The 16,782-nt window shown below is 43.2% G+C and overlaps 1 protein-coding gene across 4 annotated transcripts in view; it reads left to right on the top strand.

The window, feature by feature from the left end:
- The window catches only part of alkbh3 (alkB homolog 3, alpha-ketoglutarate dependent dioxygenase), a 79,267-nt gene extending 63,191 nt beyond the window's left edge, over positions 1-16,076 (top strand). For 2 of the 4 annotated variants that reach the window (XM_078221053.1, XM_078221054.1), the window contains exon 10: positions 15,553-16,076. In XM_078221053.1, the coding sequence (XP_078077179.1) occupies positions 15,553-15,564 (12 nt within the window). In that variant the 3' untranslated portion in view covers positions 15,565-16,076. Of the gene's footprint in view, positions 1-6,008; positions 7,603-15,552 lie in introns of those variants that run through there. The other 2 variants (XM_078221051.1, XM_078221052.1) reach the window with 1 other exon arrangement.
- Positions 16,077-16,782: the final 706 nt, after the last annotated feature.

Genomic DNA, 16,782 nt, shown 5'->3' with positions numbered 1-16,782 from the left:
ATTAGAGCCTTCGTTTCCACTTCCATCACAATTTCATCTGAATATTTATTTACTCTTATTTTCCAATTATTTTCTAAGCTTATTAATCTTTACATTCAATTCAACAACTGCTGTGGTGAGTTCAGTAGTCTTTGTTTCAGAGTCATTTGCAGAACCCTTATACAAGGTTACCAACCTCACATGGGCATTTGGCTAATTTTGGACCCTTTCTTCCATGAACGTTGACTGCTCCTTAGACATTCCTAATTCATGTTACGTCCTCAATCTATTTCTTCCAATTCTCCTTACCTGTTTTCAAAGTCTGGATCTGCACTTCCATACTACACTTTGTTCCCCAGATTTCATTGGACTTCAAAAATTTAATTGCTCTTTTCACAACAAAGTTCCACCATTTCATCAGTTTTGGTTTTTAATTCTGAATTCAACCAACTGTTCTGATTCATCAGCTTTCCTTTTCCTATGACTAGCACTCAAATGTTCTCATCAATCCTTGGTTTACATTAATAAACTCATCATTCATGCATGAAACTTGGTTCTCTACACTAATCAGATTTTCCTTCAATTGCTGGTTATCAGCAATAAGCTTCATGTGTTTGAGTCAAGGAGCAGAGGTAGTTTTAAGTGATGTGTTTGTATTGTTGAATATTAAAAATAAGGCGTAGACTTAAGTCAGTTTAATTTAGTGTAGGAAAGAATACAACTCTAGTTAGATTTATGGTAGACAAATGTATTTGCATGTATGGAGGGCTTTTTGTTTCAGTTCAAACTGTGTTTCTATTGTGCTGAGAGAGAGTTTAAATGGGAAAAGTAAACATGAGCTTGGAGAAAGAACGAGTTGTTGCTTAGCAACCAGGAGCACCTTTAGGGAGAAAGACTTATTGAGTGTGTTTTAAACTGAACCTATAGCAGGTTGGAGATAGGAAGCAGCTCTGCTAGCAACAAGAAAGTCATGCAATGGAGTAGTGTGCACGAAAGCAACCTCCAAAGAAGCTAAAAGACTGTTAGTTATAGAAACCAAGGAATGGAAAAAAGCTCCAGGAATATTGAAGTAAAAAAGAAGAGAAGAACTGCCATTGGAAAAGGGTACTGTTCGTTGAAGTTAAAGTCAGACCTGGAAAGCGAAGGGTTGGTGAGGTTGGCTAGTGAGGAGCCACATATCTAAAGCAATTGTAAGATTTAATGTCCTTATTTCCAGTTTTTGAAACAATAGTATTCTGTTGGGGACTGAGTACCCAAATTTTGTGCAGACGTTTGGAAGCATGTTGCAATTTAAGACAAAGGAATACGGAAAGGAGAGCTGGAAAACCTGGAGGCAGATCCTTGCTAAATCAGCTGAGAGAAAGTCTTGTTTGAAAGGATAGTTGGAAAACCTGGAAGCGCATCCTTGATGAAAACAGCTAATTGAGAGCATTGTTTGAAAGATGATTTTAGAAGTATGTCTTTTTGAGAGTTGAGTTCGGAAGCACTTGTGACAAGCATCTGGGAGAAATTTGAGGTGAGATCCACAGAAGATCGATTATGTGACATCTGCCACTTGGTTTCAGAGTCGGGTGTTGTTTGACCACAATTCGCCTGCTGGGTTACAGAGCTGTGTTTATTGAGGACACTAAAGCATGAGATATATTGTGTCACCTGTGTTACCTTTGAAACCTGTGTACATTGGGCGGCGCGGTAGCAAAGTGGTTAGCACTGCTGCTTCACAGTGCTGGGTTCAATTCCTGGCTTAGGTCACTGTCTGTGTGGCATTTGCACGTTCTCCCCGTGTCTGTGTGGGTTTCCTCCGGGTGCTCCGGTTTCCTCCCACATTCTGAAAGACGTGCTGGTTAGGTGCATTGACCCGAACAGGCACCGGACTGTGTCAACCAGGGGAATTTCACAGTAATTTCATTGCAGTGTGAATGTTAGCCTTACTTTACATTTGTGAAGATAACTGGTGTGGAGGACTATTGCATTGTAGTCAAACTTTATATATATGGTAATTTTGTTTTGTTAAAAGCTCATTGGCAGCCCTGTGACTCTGTTCCTCATGTTTTGTAAAACTTCATGGCCTTCTGAGTCAGGGTTCCATTCTGGGGCCTTCCTGTCCCCTAGTAAAACTAACTGAGATTAATACAGTTTGGCCATAGTGACTTTCAGAAGTTGGCAAGAACAGCATGTTCAATCAACTGCTGTAACAAGGCTGTCGCCATGTTACCGTCCACGCTGGCCAAATCATTACCCAATATCAAAATCTACCCCTTCAAAAAGTAAACTGGGACCAATTACCACAATAACAATTCAGGTTACTAAGTCACTTCATAAATCGATTTTACACAAATTATGCAGCCAGCATAATTAAGGACCCCACGCACCCCGGACATTCTCTCTTCCACCTTCTTCCATCGCAAAAAAGATACAAAAGTCTGAGGTCACATACCAAGCGACTCAAGAACAGCTTCTTCCCTGCTGCTGTCAGACTTTTGAATGGACTTACCTTGCATTAAGTTGATCTTTCTCTACACCCTAGCTATAACTGTAACATTACATTCTGCACTCTCTCGTTTCCTTCTCTATGAACAGTATGTTTTGTCTGTACAGCGCGCAAGAAACAATATCTTTCACTGTATGCTAATACATGTGACAATAATAAATCAAATCAAATCCAGGAAATAGGTCCATAAATCCCATTATTAGCCCCGAAAATACTTTTTCCATTATCAAACCAACTGAAACACAAATTGTATCATCAGCCACCATCAATAATTGATCTTCCTCAGTGCTCAAAATATTGATTTGTTTACTTTTTGTTGGAAGAGTAAGTGAACACTTCTCCCTTTGAGCCAAAACCTCTATAACCTTCAGTAGTCTGACTCACTTTAGCCATAGTCATGGAAGAATTCCCTTGACTATCCAGAGCCATATCCCCTTTCTATTAGGTTCATGAGGAACATATTTCACTTGTATGATTGCCATGGTTTTAATACCCATTTCTTTTTCTGGTACACCCTTTTCTAAGGTTTCCTAAGGTTAGTATCACTGCTAATGGTTTACCGTTCAGCTTCCAACATTGAACTCTGAGATGCCCTGTCTTACAGTAATAAAAGCATACCAGTTTATTTTCATCCCTTTCATTCTCACCACTATCATTTATATTGCCTGAAATAACTTCTTCCTTCTCCCCAGAGCTAGACTCTTTTCTGTTCCGCCAGCTTCCCTGTGGCTTTACAAATGAAGATTAGCTGCCTTTGTGACATATCATACTCATCTACCAGAACTGCTGCTTCCCATATCTTGGAAATGCTGTTGTCTTCCAGGTGTGACCTATTCGCTTTTGGGATGCTAATTTGAAATTCTTCCAGTATCATCATTACTTTCCTCACATTCTCAAAATTTTGTTCTAACAACAAGGTTTGAAACCACCAGCCCCACAACATTTCTTTCTCCCTAGCAAATTCTACAAACATTTCATTCGGTCATTCTTTAAAATCCAAAATTTCAACTGATATCCTTCAGGGACAAGCTCATAAGCATTAATTACTGCAATTTTCACTACCAAAGGTCCAAAGATTATTCCACCAAAAGACTAGGATTCACATTCACAGCCTTCTGAACCAAAACACTTTGCAAAATGAGAGTCCATGTGTCCTTTGCTTTGTAGCCACCTATCTTTTAACTCTGTATTCATGAATTTAGGCAATAGAGATTTAGGCAATTGTTATATCAAAGCTTGAAATGGGACTCGATTTTTCATCTGAACTACTAGGCTCTCTTTTACCCCATAACCTTAGCCTTTCTCTCGCCAGTTCATGCCGTAGATTTCTTTTTTGAAACTTTCTTGACCTTTCCTTATCTCTTTCCTCCCTGGCTAATGTCTTTCTCTGAAGTTCAAGTTCAAACTTTCACATTTCCCTTTTTCTTTTTTTTCCAATTCTAACTTTGTCATTTCTTTTTCTTTATCTCAGACTGCTTCATCTGCAGTTAAATTGTAGCTAACTCAACAGAATTACTATCCAGATTGACCTATTCTTCTTCCAATCCCAGATGCTGTGCTATTACCTCAATTATTCCAGCTTTGTCAACCCCTGCTTTTAACCTTAACTCTAACTTTCACATTAATGTGATTAATTAATTAACTAACCAGTTCATTAGTTTAATTAATTAACCAATAGCCTTGGTTAATTGTTATAAATCACTCGAAGATAAATCTTTCCTGTCAGAAGGGTCGTAGCAACTGACAAAACCGTTCTGCTTTTCAATCAGTATGGTAAAATACTGCAAAAATCTTATTAGTCTTGAGCTGAGTACCAACACTCGTATTTGTTTGAGGCTTTGAAATCCCACAACAGCCTCCAATTTATGTTACGATCCTTGGCCAAACCCCCAGTTGTTAGTGAGATCCGGTTACAGACCAGTAACCAAGTTTGGGATTCAAAGCACTTGCTAATAGAATACAGTCACAAGATTCCACGGGTTTCAAACAGACAAAAATAAACTTACTGTCCAAGGCCAGAAGATGAAAAAAATTGCAATATCTATCTTATACTCTAACATTCAGAGTAAATATGGGGTACAAGTGAATTAGCAACAAACTGTGGTCAAACACACCACACTGCACAATAAATTGCAAATGTGATCAAGACAGAGTCCATGGATTTCTTAACAATACTCCCAGACATAAGTAAACATTGTGAGTCAACCAATCTCATTAAAATTCTCTCTCTCATGAGATTTTCCAATCTTCACCTTCAAAGATCTTGCCTTGGAATTCTCTCCAAAAGTCACTACAACAGCCCGCCTCTCAGTTTCATCACTTCTCCAGGATTCCAGAGTGTACACTCAGTAACCAACTCACAAGCATAACTTCAGTTCTTTGGCCGTGCCAAACTGAACACTATCACTACGAAGAGTACCATTGCAACACGGAGTCACCAACCTTTGGTTGCCTTCTTCACTTAAAGTTTGCTGTCTGCAGCCCATTTCCTGTTAGAGCCTGTTTCTCTACTCTTACCTGAACTGGGATATTTTCCTGTTCCTGTCCCTTTTCTGGAACACTTGTTTTTGGGATCACTCCTTGTCCCCTCTCTCTCTGGGGCCTCTCCCTGACTGAGACACTAGTTTTCCAAGGTACGCTGGACCTGGTCACTTGACCTGTGCTTCTAGTCTGAACATGTGCAAAAGCTCTGAAGTCTATCAGGAGATGAAGTTCCCAGCTTCCATTCTCAACGTTAATGTTTGCATTTCATAACACTTTGGTTTCACCAAGTTTAGTGGGAGGAAAATACAACTAATTGAGGACCAGATGTTGGACAATCAGGCCGACAAAAAAGGCGGTGGGAAGGTTGAGAGAGGTGATGGGGGGGTAGGGAAGGGTACGGTCAATTTACAGACGCAATCTGAAGGTCAGAGTTTTATTGGGAGGTCTGGCATTAAAGCTGAAGGTGAGAGTGCGATTGAGCAGATTAGTGGTGAGTTGTTAGAGTGGGACATTTGGGAGTTTCAGTGTGCAATTGTAAATAGCCTCTGGGAATTGAGGCGAGTGGTGGTGATCAGTAAAGTGTGTGTGTTCCAGGGCTAGCTGCAGAAGGAAATGGAATTGTAAGGAGGCAGGGGGACATGAATTGTAATAGATATAAGGAACAGAGAGGACCGTAACAGTCTTCCAGACAGTGGGAGCACAGAGTGACCACGTGAGATGTTAAGCTCAAGAGTGTGGCTATGAATATGGGTAAGTGTGTTTACACGGAGAGAGATGTTAAAGGAGAGGAGGAGGAAAGTGAAATAATTGAAGAGAAGATGAGATGAGTTGAGATGGAGATTAATAATAGATGATAAGCAGGCACTCAGTGCAGAGGCTGAGGGAGGAAAGGAATAAGGGTATCACTATTGAAGAGTTTGGAGTGGGATTGGTCAGTTCCCACACAATGAATTGCTACGATTAGGAGGGGGTAGTGTTTCTTCTATATATAAATTCACGAATGTTGAAGTCAGTACTGCACATTTTGAATGTATACAACTATTGTTGTTTTTAGCATCGAGTGCCAAAAGAATATCATGACAGAAACCCACGAATAAACCTGACATTTCGAACCATTTATCCTGAGACTCGACGGAACTAACGATAACATTATGAGAAGAAACGCACGCAGACCACAGCAGTGTGCAAACAAGTGAAAGAACAAAAGACTCGGCTTTGATATTTTCTGTTTGCAAGTCTTGGACTTTTGGGCTGCATGGTTACAATAAAAAAATCTTTAACAGGGCATTGTTTCTGTTAAAATAGCCAAAAGAAATGACACAAACGTGTTAAGAGTTTATCTGTTGATATTGACACTTATTCCAAAGCCTTAGAGTTTAAATTGAATATCTGTCTGGAGAATTTCATCATACATTACAAATTTGGGAAAGATACAGTAAGAAGTCTCACAACACCAGGTTCAAGTCCAACAAGTTTATTTGGTAGCACGAGCTTTCGGAGCGCTGCTCCTTCATCAGGTGAGTCTGGCAAGACTCACCTGATGAAGGAGCAGCGCTCCGAAAGCTCGTGCTACCAAATAAACTTGTTGGACTTGAACCTGGTGTTGCGAGACTTTTTACTGTGCCTACCCCAGTCCAACACTGGCATCTCCACATCATGGGAAAGATATAGTTTGGAGATCCTGTGTTTTATCTAATTGGGAAGCTAATCTTTAGAACATGGGTGCAATAAAGTTGTGAATGGTGTTGGAAAGCTTATCTCAAATCATATAGTTTAATAATCCACAAAGAGTTGATTATATAGTAGGATACAATGCTTGGTTCCTCTCCCTGTTGTTCCAACGTTGAGAAATGTGTCACAAATAAGAATGACTACTGATTAGTAAGAGATGAAGTCAAGTGATTTGAAAAATAAGATGCAAAAGATTGATAGATTTTCATTTGATGTGATACTTACAACGCCATGGTTGGCATTGAATTAATTTATCAAGGTGGCATTCAGACACACTTCAGAGCATGGACTGAATTTAAAATAAATAAATTGAGAGTTCAGCTAAAGATTTTAGTGCAAAAAGTACTCTCTTTATTGGACAAGTTGGTTAAAAGGGGCATGCCATTTAAAACAAGTTTCAGAAATTGAATATGGAACAATGTCAAACTTAGTTAAGAATTACAATGCTGAGGATTCATTACTTTGCTTCATCTGAAGGGACTCAAACTTTTAAATAAATTTAGATTTCCAAAGGCAATAGATTCTTCAGCCAAAAACTGGCAGCATGTACCTAAGTTTGAACACTTCCACATATCATTTTCTAATGTACAGTACTTCCAAAGTTTAAGAAATATGGAATAGATTATAGAAACATAGAAAATTACAGCACAAAACAGGCCCTCCGGCCCCACAAGTTGTGCCAAACATATCCCTACCTTTTAGGCCTACCTATAACCCTCCATCCTATTAAGTCCCATGTACTCATCCAGGAGTCTCTTAAAAGACCCTGTTGAGTTTGCCTCCACCACCACTGACGGCAGCCGATTCCACTCGCCCACCACCCTCTGTGTGAAAAACTTCCCCCTAACATTTCCCCTGTACCTACCCCCCAGCACCTTAAACCTGTGTCCTCTCGTAGCAGCCATTTTCACCCTGGGAAAAAGCCTCTGAGAGTCCACCCGATCTTAGCCTCCCAACATCTTATATACCTCTATTAGGTCTCCTCTCATCCTACCTCTCTCCAAGGAGAAAAGACCGAGCTCCCTCAGCCTATCCTCATAAGGCATGCCACTCAATCCAGGCAACATCCTTGTAAATCTCCTCTGCACCCTTTCAATCTTTTCCACATCCTTCCTGTAATGAGGCGACCAGAACTGAGCACAGTACTCCAAGTGGGGTCTGACGAGGGTCTTATATAGCTGCATCATTATCCCTGGACTCCGAAACTCAATCCCTCGATTGATAAAGGCCAGCACACCATACGCCTTCTTAACCACCTCCTCCACCTGCGGGGCCGATTTTAGAGTCCTATGGACCCGGACCCCAAGGTCCTTCTGATCCTCTACCGTACTAAGAGTCTTTCCCTTTATATTGTACTCCTTCATCCCATTCGACCTGCCAAAATGGACCACTACGCATTTATCTGGGTTGAAGTCCATCTGCCACTTCTCCGCCCAGTCTTGCATCCTATCTATGTCCCTCTGTAACTTCTGACATCCCTCCAGACTATCCACAACCCCACCAACCTTCGTGTCGTCGGCAAACTTACCAACCCATCCCTCCACTTCGTCATCCAAGTCATTTATGAAAATGACAAACAGCAAGGGTCCCAGAACAGGTCCCTGGGGCACACCACTGGTGACCGACCTCCAATTAGAAAAAGACCCATCTATACACACTCTCTGCCTCCTTTGGGCAAGCCAGTTCTGGATCCACAGGGCAGCAGCCCCTTGGATCCCATGCCCTCTCACTTTTTCGAGAAGCCTTGCATGGGGGACCTTATCGAACGCCTTGCTAAAATCCATATAAACCACATCTACTGCTTTCCCTTCGTCAATGTGTTTAGTCACATTTTCGAAGAACTACACCAGACTCGTAAGGCACGATCTGCCTTTGACAAAGCCATGCTGTGTATTCTTGAGCATACTAAACCTCTCTAAATGCTCATAAATCTTGTCCCTCAGGATCTTCTCCATCAACTTACCAACCACTGAGGTTAGACTCACCGGTCGGTAATTTCCTGGGCTATCCCTATTCCCCTTCTTGAAAATAGGAACCACATCCGCAATCCTCCGGCACCTATCCCGTCTCCATCGACGATGCAAAGATCATCGCGAGAGGCTCTGCAATCTCTTCCCTCGCCTCCCACAGTAACCTGGGGTACATCCCATCCGGACCCGGCGACTTATCTATCTTGATGCCATTCAAAGATTCCAGCACAACCTCTTTGTTAAAGTCCACATACTCAATCTTTTCAATCCACCGCAAGCCCACAGTACATCCACCCATGTCCTTCTCCTCTGTGAAAACCAAGGCAAAATACTCATTAAGCACCTCTGCCATTTCTACTGGTTCCGTACTGATTTTCCCACCTTCACCTTTTATAGGCCCTATTCCTTCACGTCTCATCCTTTTACTCTTCACATATTTATAGAACACCTTAGGGTTTTCCTTAATTCTACTTGCCAAGGCCTTCTCGTGATCCCTTCTGGCTCTCCTAATTTCCTTCTTTAGTCCCTTCCTACAAGCCGTATACTCATCTAGATCCCTATCTTCGCCAAGCTCTGAACCTTTTGTACGCTTTCCTTTTCTTCTCGACTAGGTCCCGCACAGCTTTCGTGCACCACGGTTCCTTTAACCTACCAACTCCTCCCTGTCTACTCGGAACATTGTCCTGTAGAACCATAGACAGACATTCCTTGAAAAACTGCCACCTCTCTTCAGTAGATTTCCCCGAGAATATCTCCTTCCAATTTACTCCTCTAATTTGCTGCCTTATGTCTTCATATTTCTCCTTACTCCATATGAACGCTTTCCTAGCTTGCCTGATCCTCTCTTTTTCCAATGCAAGCATAAAGGAGATAGAGTTATGATCGCTATCCCCAAGATGCTCTCCCACTGAGAGATCTGACACCTGTCCAGGCTCATTGGTCAGTATCAGATCAAGTACAGCCTCTCCTCTTGTATGCTTGTCCACATGCTGTGTCAGGAAACCCTCCTGAACAGACCTAATGAACTCCTCCCCATCCAATCCCCTTACCCTAGGGATATTCCAATCTATGTTTGGGAAATTAAAGTCTCCCATCACAACAACTCTGCTATTATTGCAACTCTCCAGGATCTGTTTCCCTATCTGCTCCTCCACCTCCCTGTCACTATTGGGCGGCCTATAGAAAACTCCCAGCAAAGTGATCGACCCCTTCCCACTCCGAACTTCCACCCACAGAGACTCTGTAGACAATCCCTCCTCAGCATACACCTTTTCTACAGCTGTGACACTATTCCTGATCAGCAGTGCCACTCCACCCCCTCTCTTGCCTCCCTCCCTGTCCTTCCTGAAACATCTGAATCCCGGCACCTGTAGTATCCAGTCCTGTCCCTGAGACATCCAAGTCTCCGTAATGGCCACCACATCACACTTCCAGGCATCGATCCACGCTCTGAGCTCATCCCCTTTATTCACTATACTCCTGGCATTAAAGTAAACACATCTCAATCCTTTGGTCTGAGCTCTCCCCTTCTCTATCCCCCGTCCATCCTCCCTCTTGCACTGTCTATAACCCTTCTCTGTTTGCGAGCTAAGTTCCTCGCTCCTAGTCACCTCGTCTCGATCCCCTCCCCCCAACCTATCTAGTTTAAACTCTCCCCAGTAGCCTTAGCCAACCTTCCTGCCAGGATATTGGTCCCCCTGGGATTCAAGTGCCGTTTTTTGTGTACAGGTCACACCTGCCCCTAAAGAGGTCCCAATGGTCCAGGAACCTGAATCCGTGCCTCCTGCACCAGTCCCTCAGCCACACATTCATCCTCCACCTCACTCCATTCCTGCCCTCACCCTCCTGTGGCACAGGCAGCAATCCTGAGATTACTACCTTTGCTTTCCTCCTTCTCAGCTGTCTCCCTAATTCCCTATACTCTCTTTTCATGACCCCTTCCCCCATCCTTCCCACATCAGTGGTACCAATATGTACCGCTACCTCTGGCTGCTCTCCCTCCCCCCTCAGGATTTCCGGGAGTCGACCAGCGACATCCTGGATCCCGGCCCAGGGAGGCAGACCACCATCCGAGACTCCCGCCTGCCTCCGCAAAAATGCCTGTCCGACCCCCTTACTGTCGAGTCCCCGATTAACACTGCCTTCCTCCCCTTTTCCTTAGCCCTCTGAGTTCCAGGGCCGGACTCCACTCCGGAGACACGGCCACTGCTGCTTCCCCCAGGTGGGTTGTCCCCCCCAGCAGTACTCAGGCAAGAGTACTTGTTGTGTAGGGGCACATCCACCGGGGTGCTCTCAATCACCCAAGCTTTACCCTTCCTGGCTGTCACCCACTTGGCCTCCACGCGTGTCCCTGGTGTGACCACCTGATGATAGCTCTTGTCTATCACCTCCTCATTCTCCCTTAACAGCCTAAGATCCTCGAGCTGCACTTCCAGCTCCCTAACACGGTCCCTCAGGAACTGCAGCTCGACACACCCCTCACAGATGTGGATGTACGGGAGGCCAGGTGCCTCCAGGACCTCCCACATCCTACACTGGGAACAATGCATATTATAATAAAACATATCAAGGAAGATATATTTAAAACCATCTGTTACTGCAGCCTTAACTCAAGCAACTTTTTTTCATCCAAGAGGTTATTTATTGCAAAGTTTTTGTATCTCTTCTGCGCACACTTCTTAAAATATATCGCTGAGCTGCACATTAAGTGGAGATTGTTGTTGGAGATTACTTTTGTGCAAATCGAGCAAGTATGACTTTATCATTTTCAAACAGAATGGTATCACCTGATACCTCAGCCAGTAGCTGAAGCACGCAGACCAGAAATGATTTGTCTGCCGGTCTGTGCTGAGTTAACTGAGCTCAGTCAGGATGTACTCGAGAAATCACCAATGGTCTCAGTGTTTCCCAATTAGACAGGGAAAGATTTTGCCAGGGTTCCCACTCCAAATTGCAGTGGAAATCGTGCCTCGGTTGAGGGCAGAACGTGGTTTGACATCCCTGCGGTCAAATTGACTGTTGTTGAGAGTCACACGTGAAGAGTTGCAACTTGAGCCAGAGTTGCAGGGGAAGAATTAGAAGAATTGCTGGATGTATTGTATAAAATCAGTCATAGAAAAGATGCGATGCAACAGCTTAAATTGGTGGAACGTGTGAGATAATGATGCAGAATTGATAAACACCAAATAAATACAAAATTATGTTAAGCCAAGCTGTCATCTGACTCTTTACTGCAGTTAGTTCCAGTGGACATTTATTGGTTTGTACTCGAGAGAAGTACTCTCCAATGCTGATTAACTTTAGCATTGGTGGTTGTTTCTGAGTTTATTAACATACTGAAAGATACAGGGCTAGTACATTTGACTTCAATATATTTTCTGTATCCAGAATCAGTGACATATGATTACTAATAAAACTAGATATAAACTTTAACTCTGGTGCTTAAGGTTTCAGTAAGAGAAACTACAAAGGGTTGTGAACGTAGCCCAGTCCATCATGCAAACCAACCTCCCATCCATTGACTCTGTCTACACGTCCCGCTGCTTTGGAAAAGCAGCCGGCATAACCAAGGACCCCACGAACGCTGGACATTCTCTCTTCCACCTTCTTTCATCAGGAAAAAGATACAAAAGTCCGAGATCACGTACCAACCAACTCAAGAACAGCTTTTTCCCTGCTGCCATCAGACTTTTGAATGGATCTACTTTACATTAAGTTGATCTTTCTCTACACCCTAGCTATGACTGTAACACTATATTCTGCACCCTCCTTTCCTTGTCTCCTATGTGCTCTATGGATGGTATGTTTTGTATAGCGTGCAATAAACAATCCTTTCACTGCATCCCAATACATGTGTAAGTTTTTCGGGCAACACCAACGCATATAAGGACTGTAAAACGCACATTGGCCGTTTAAATGGTAGAAGTGGCCACATTTGGCTGCAGAAACTGGCTGTTTTCTCCCAGCAGGCTCAGCCCTGCCTGCCTCCAGTCGAATTCACAAACAGTCAGCGTCCAGACGGGCTGCTGATTAGATTAACTGAATCACAAAGGGAGCAGATGACGTCACCAGACCAGACTTGCATCGAGATTGGAAGATCAATACCAGCCACAATGTACCTGGATAAGATACAATAGATATGATAATGGGGCTATCCAGCAGTAAGGAGAAACCCATCTCCATGATGGGAAAGCAATCTGTAAGCCCCGGTAAAGTGATTAGGAACATCGATGGGCCATTCATACTGGACAAGGCAGTCTCAGCCATTTGTGATTTCAATAGACTGTGCTATCACTGGAGCTGATAGCGATCTAGGACCATTGTTCTTGCAATTGCTGGTGGGGGCGGAGCTCACGGGACTTCTGAAACCTGAACTTTAAAAAGTGTGGCTTCACAGCCATTCTGTCTCTTTTCTCTTCGGACCAGCGTGGCGACTCTCTCACCCTCCTGAACTGTGTTGCAGACAGCAGTTTTCCAGCACACAGCCAGCCCAGAAGGTCAAGGTCAGCTCAACTGAGTATTTCCTAGTAATTTGTGAAGTTCCCGAGGGTAACATAGCAGTGGAGGCTTTTGTGGGAATGGTGGGTGCATGAACCTTTTCATAGTATAAGATATTGCTAACACTGTTTAAAGTTAGAATTTACGTTGTGCCCGTTTAGTTTTTGTTCTCATAGTTATAGAGTATAAGATACCTATATGTTGTTTTCTGGTGTTGATGAGGTTTAATTTTGGTGTTTAATAAAAGATATATGATTTGAACTCGATTGGAGCCCATCTTGCTCTTTCATTTCCTCATCAGCTATCTCTGGTCAGGTCACATTTTAATATCCCGCACCATAATTCCGGAGTCGAGAACCGAGGGTACTCTGGGCGATTTGAACCCGCCCACTCAGGAAAGGCTGCCAGGTAGTGGATAGGCAGCAGTTTCCTTTTCTCTCTCTTGGGAGCGCTACTCTAGTGAAGTAGGCGCAAGGTGGCCGTTGTTTCATCGGCAAGAAAATCACTCGGGCATTGGTGGGGTTTGGGTAACGGAGAACCAAACCTAAAATAAGCCCACGAGTGGAATTAAAAAGAGGGAGCCCGCTACAATTAAAAACTACAAAGGGCTGTGAACGTAGCCCAGTCCATCATGCAAACCAACCTCCCATCCATTGACTCTGTCTACACGTCCCGCTGCTTTGGAAAAGCAACCAGCATAACCAAGGACCCCACGCACGCTGGACATTCTCTCTTCCACCTTCTTTCATCAGGAAAAAGATACAAAAGTCTGAGATCACGTACCAACCAACTCAATAACAGCTTTTTCCCTGCTGCCGTCAGACTTTTGAATGGATCTACTTTATATTAAGTTGATCTTTCTCTACACCCTAGCTATGACTGTAACACTATATTCTGCACCCTCCTTTCCTTGTCTCCAATGTGCTCTATGGATGGTATGTTTTGTATAGCGTGCAATAAACAATCCTTTCACTGCATCCCAATACATGTGACAATAATAAATCAAAAAAAGTGTTGCCTTATCATAAGAGGCTGAGTAAATTGGGACTATATTCTCTGGAGTTCAGAAGAATGAGAGGTGATCTCATTGAAACTTACAAGATTCTGAAAGGACTGGACAGGGTAGGCGCTGAGAGGCAGTTTCCCCTGGCTGGAGAATCTAGAACATGGGGTACAATCTCAGGACAAGTGATCGATTATTTAGGGCTGAGATTAGCAGAAACATCTTTGCTCAAAATGTAATGAATGTTTGAAAACCTCTACCTCAGAGGGTTGTGGATATTCCACTGTCGAATATTTATGGCTGAGATGGACTCTCCCCTTGCCTAGATGAGTGCAACTCCAACAACACTCAAGAAGTTCAATCCCAGCTAGGATAAAACAACCTGCTTGATTGGCACCCAATCCACCACCTTGAACATTCACTCCCTCCACCACCAATGCACAACAGTAGCCGTGTGTACCATACCATCTACAAAATGCACCGCATGAACTCACCAAGACTTCGACAGCACCTTCCAAACCCACGGCCTCTACTGCCTAAAAGGACAGGGGCGGCATATGCATGGGAACACCATTACCTGCAAGATCTCCTACAAGTCACACACAAAGACTTGGAAATATATCACTGTTCCTTCACTGTTGCTGAGTCATGGTCCTGGAACTTCCTTCCCAACAGCACTGTGGGTGCAAGTACATCACGTGGGCTGCAGTGGTTCAAGAAGGCAGTTCACCACCACCTTTTCAAGGGCAATTAGGAATGGGCAATACTGGCTGAGACAGTGATACCCACATCCCATCAATAAATAAAAAAAGGAAGAAAAACCTTGTGGTTTTTGGGAGAAATTTGATCACCTTACTGATGCTAAGCGTTTCCATTTGAACACCATTGACATGAGAGGCATAAGCATTTACAACAGAGTCCAAGGGCGGAACCAGAAGGGGCACCACTTCTACTTTTGTATCTGGGACCGGCACCCATAGGATTCACATGAAAATCTAAAGAGCCAGCAGTGGACACACAGGCAAACCGCCAATTTGTTCAGAGAATTATGGAAAAAAATGCATTGCGAACTGACCAGTTAATTTGTTTTTGGTGATGTTGATTGTGTGATAAATGTTGGCCAAAGTAGCTGGAGAACATCCAGTTCCTCTCTAAATGTACCTTTTTGATCTTTTATATCCACTCAAACAGAGACAGCACCTCAGTTTAATGTTTCCTCACCAGATGGAGCCACCAATCACGCAGCACTCCAACAGTATACGCTTCAGTGCTATTAGCAAACTCAGTCCTACATTAAATGATGTGCTATTTATAAAAGACAATTCTGATTGGCTGAAAACTCTGGAAGTGCCTATATTTGATTTGGATTTTGTCATCCACAGTTTTGTCATTCACAGGTTCTGGCCTGATGTTCATAATGAAAGTCTAAGGGCGGAATTTTCCCACCGTGCCCGCCACCGGAATCGTAGCGGGTGGGAACAGACCATACAAGGGTCTACCCTTTGGTGGGATTTTCCGGTCTTGGGGCCGAGCGTGGCCGGAATGCCAGTACTACTTGCATTTTCGTTTTCTTGTTGTCCACGTCACAGGATTTCCACTTTCAAGAATATTGGTGGATTACATAATTAAAGAACATGCTGCCCTCAGATTTTCAGATCTTTTCATACTATTGATATGTTGTACTCTATTAACCTGGAGAACTAATGATGATGTTACCGTGAAGTTTGGTTTTATTACTGATGTAATTTTAATTCATGGTAAAATTTGAGAGTGTTAAATTCAATGACAATAAGTCTGTAACGAGATTGCAATTTCACACCATCACTTACAGGTGTATTTTTTTATCATCCATAACATCAAAAGTTTAAAGTTAGTGGTTTTGTAACGGCAATGTATTTGTAATAAACATTTTAAATAATGTACTAACTGTAGCCGACTTCAGTTGTTCACCAGATTGACTAGTGAAGCTCTGGACTATGCCCACTTGCTGTTGGCTTCATTTCCAGGACTGACATTTAACTGTGACATCCAGAGCGAGTTCTTGACATGAGCACAGTGCTCCCCAGTCGTGGAGCATTTCACCTCCAGATAGGGAATAGCTGACACAGGGTAGACGATGGGACCATGTCCACTTGGTAATTGTGGAATTGCACGAGAAGTGAAATTGAGAAGACATTCACATTTTAATTACCTGCATTCACACTGAAGGAGACCAAGTAACATGTTAACACCTGAACAGGAATTAAAACATTAGCAAGTGTAATAATCTCACCGAGGCCAGTGTCCCGTCACTAACACACTTTACTTGCACACTGAATAAAGTGCCACCTCTGCGGCTACAGTACACAATGTCAAAGCCCCAAGACCTATGGTATCTGGTCTGGGTACAGACAACTGGTTTTAAGCTCCCACTGCACCTTAGATACGTGACAAGCCTCCACTCACTCAATAGGGGAATTCATAATCCCAAGAGGCCTACGGAGAGCTGTAACCTCCATGGCCATTGTAACACAAAGTTAGAGCATGTTTATTCAGTTAGGGTCTAGATGACCCGAACTCGAAACGTTGGCTCTATTCTCCCTCCACAGATGCTGTCAGACCTGCTGAGATTTTCCAGTATTTTCTGT

Source organism: Mustelus asterias, chromosome 9 (genome assembly GCF_964213995.1).
Source record: "Mustelus asterias chromosome 9, sMusAst1.hap1.1, whole genome shotgun sequence".
In the NCBI taxonomy this organism is placed as follows: Eukaryota; Metazoa; Chordata; class Chondrichthyes; order Carcharhiniformes; family Triakidae; genus Mustelus; species Mustelus asterias.
This window is presented reverse-complemented; position numbering and strand designations above follow the sequence as displayed.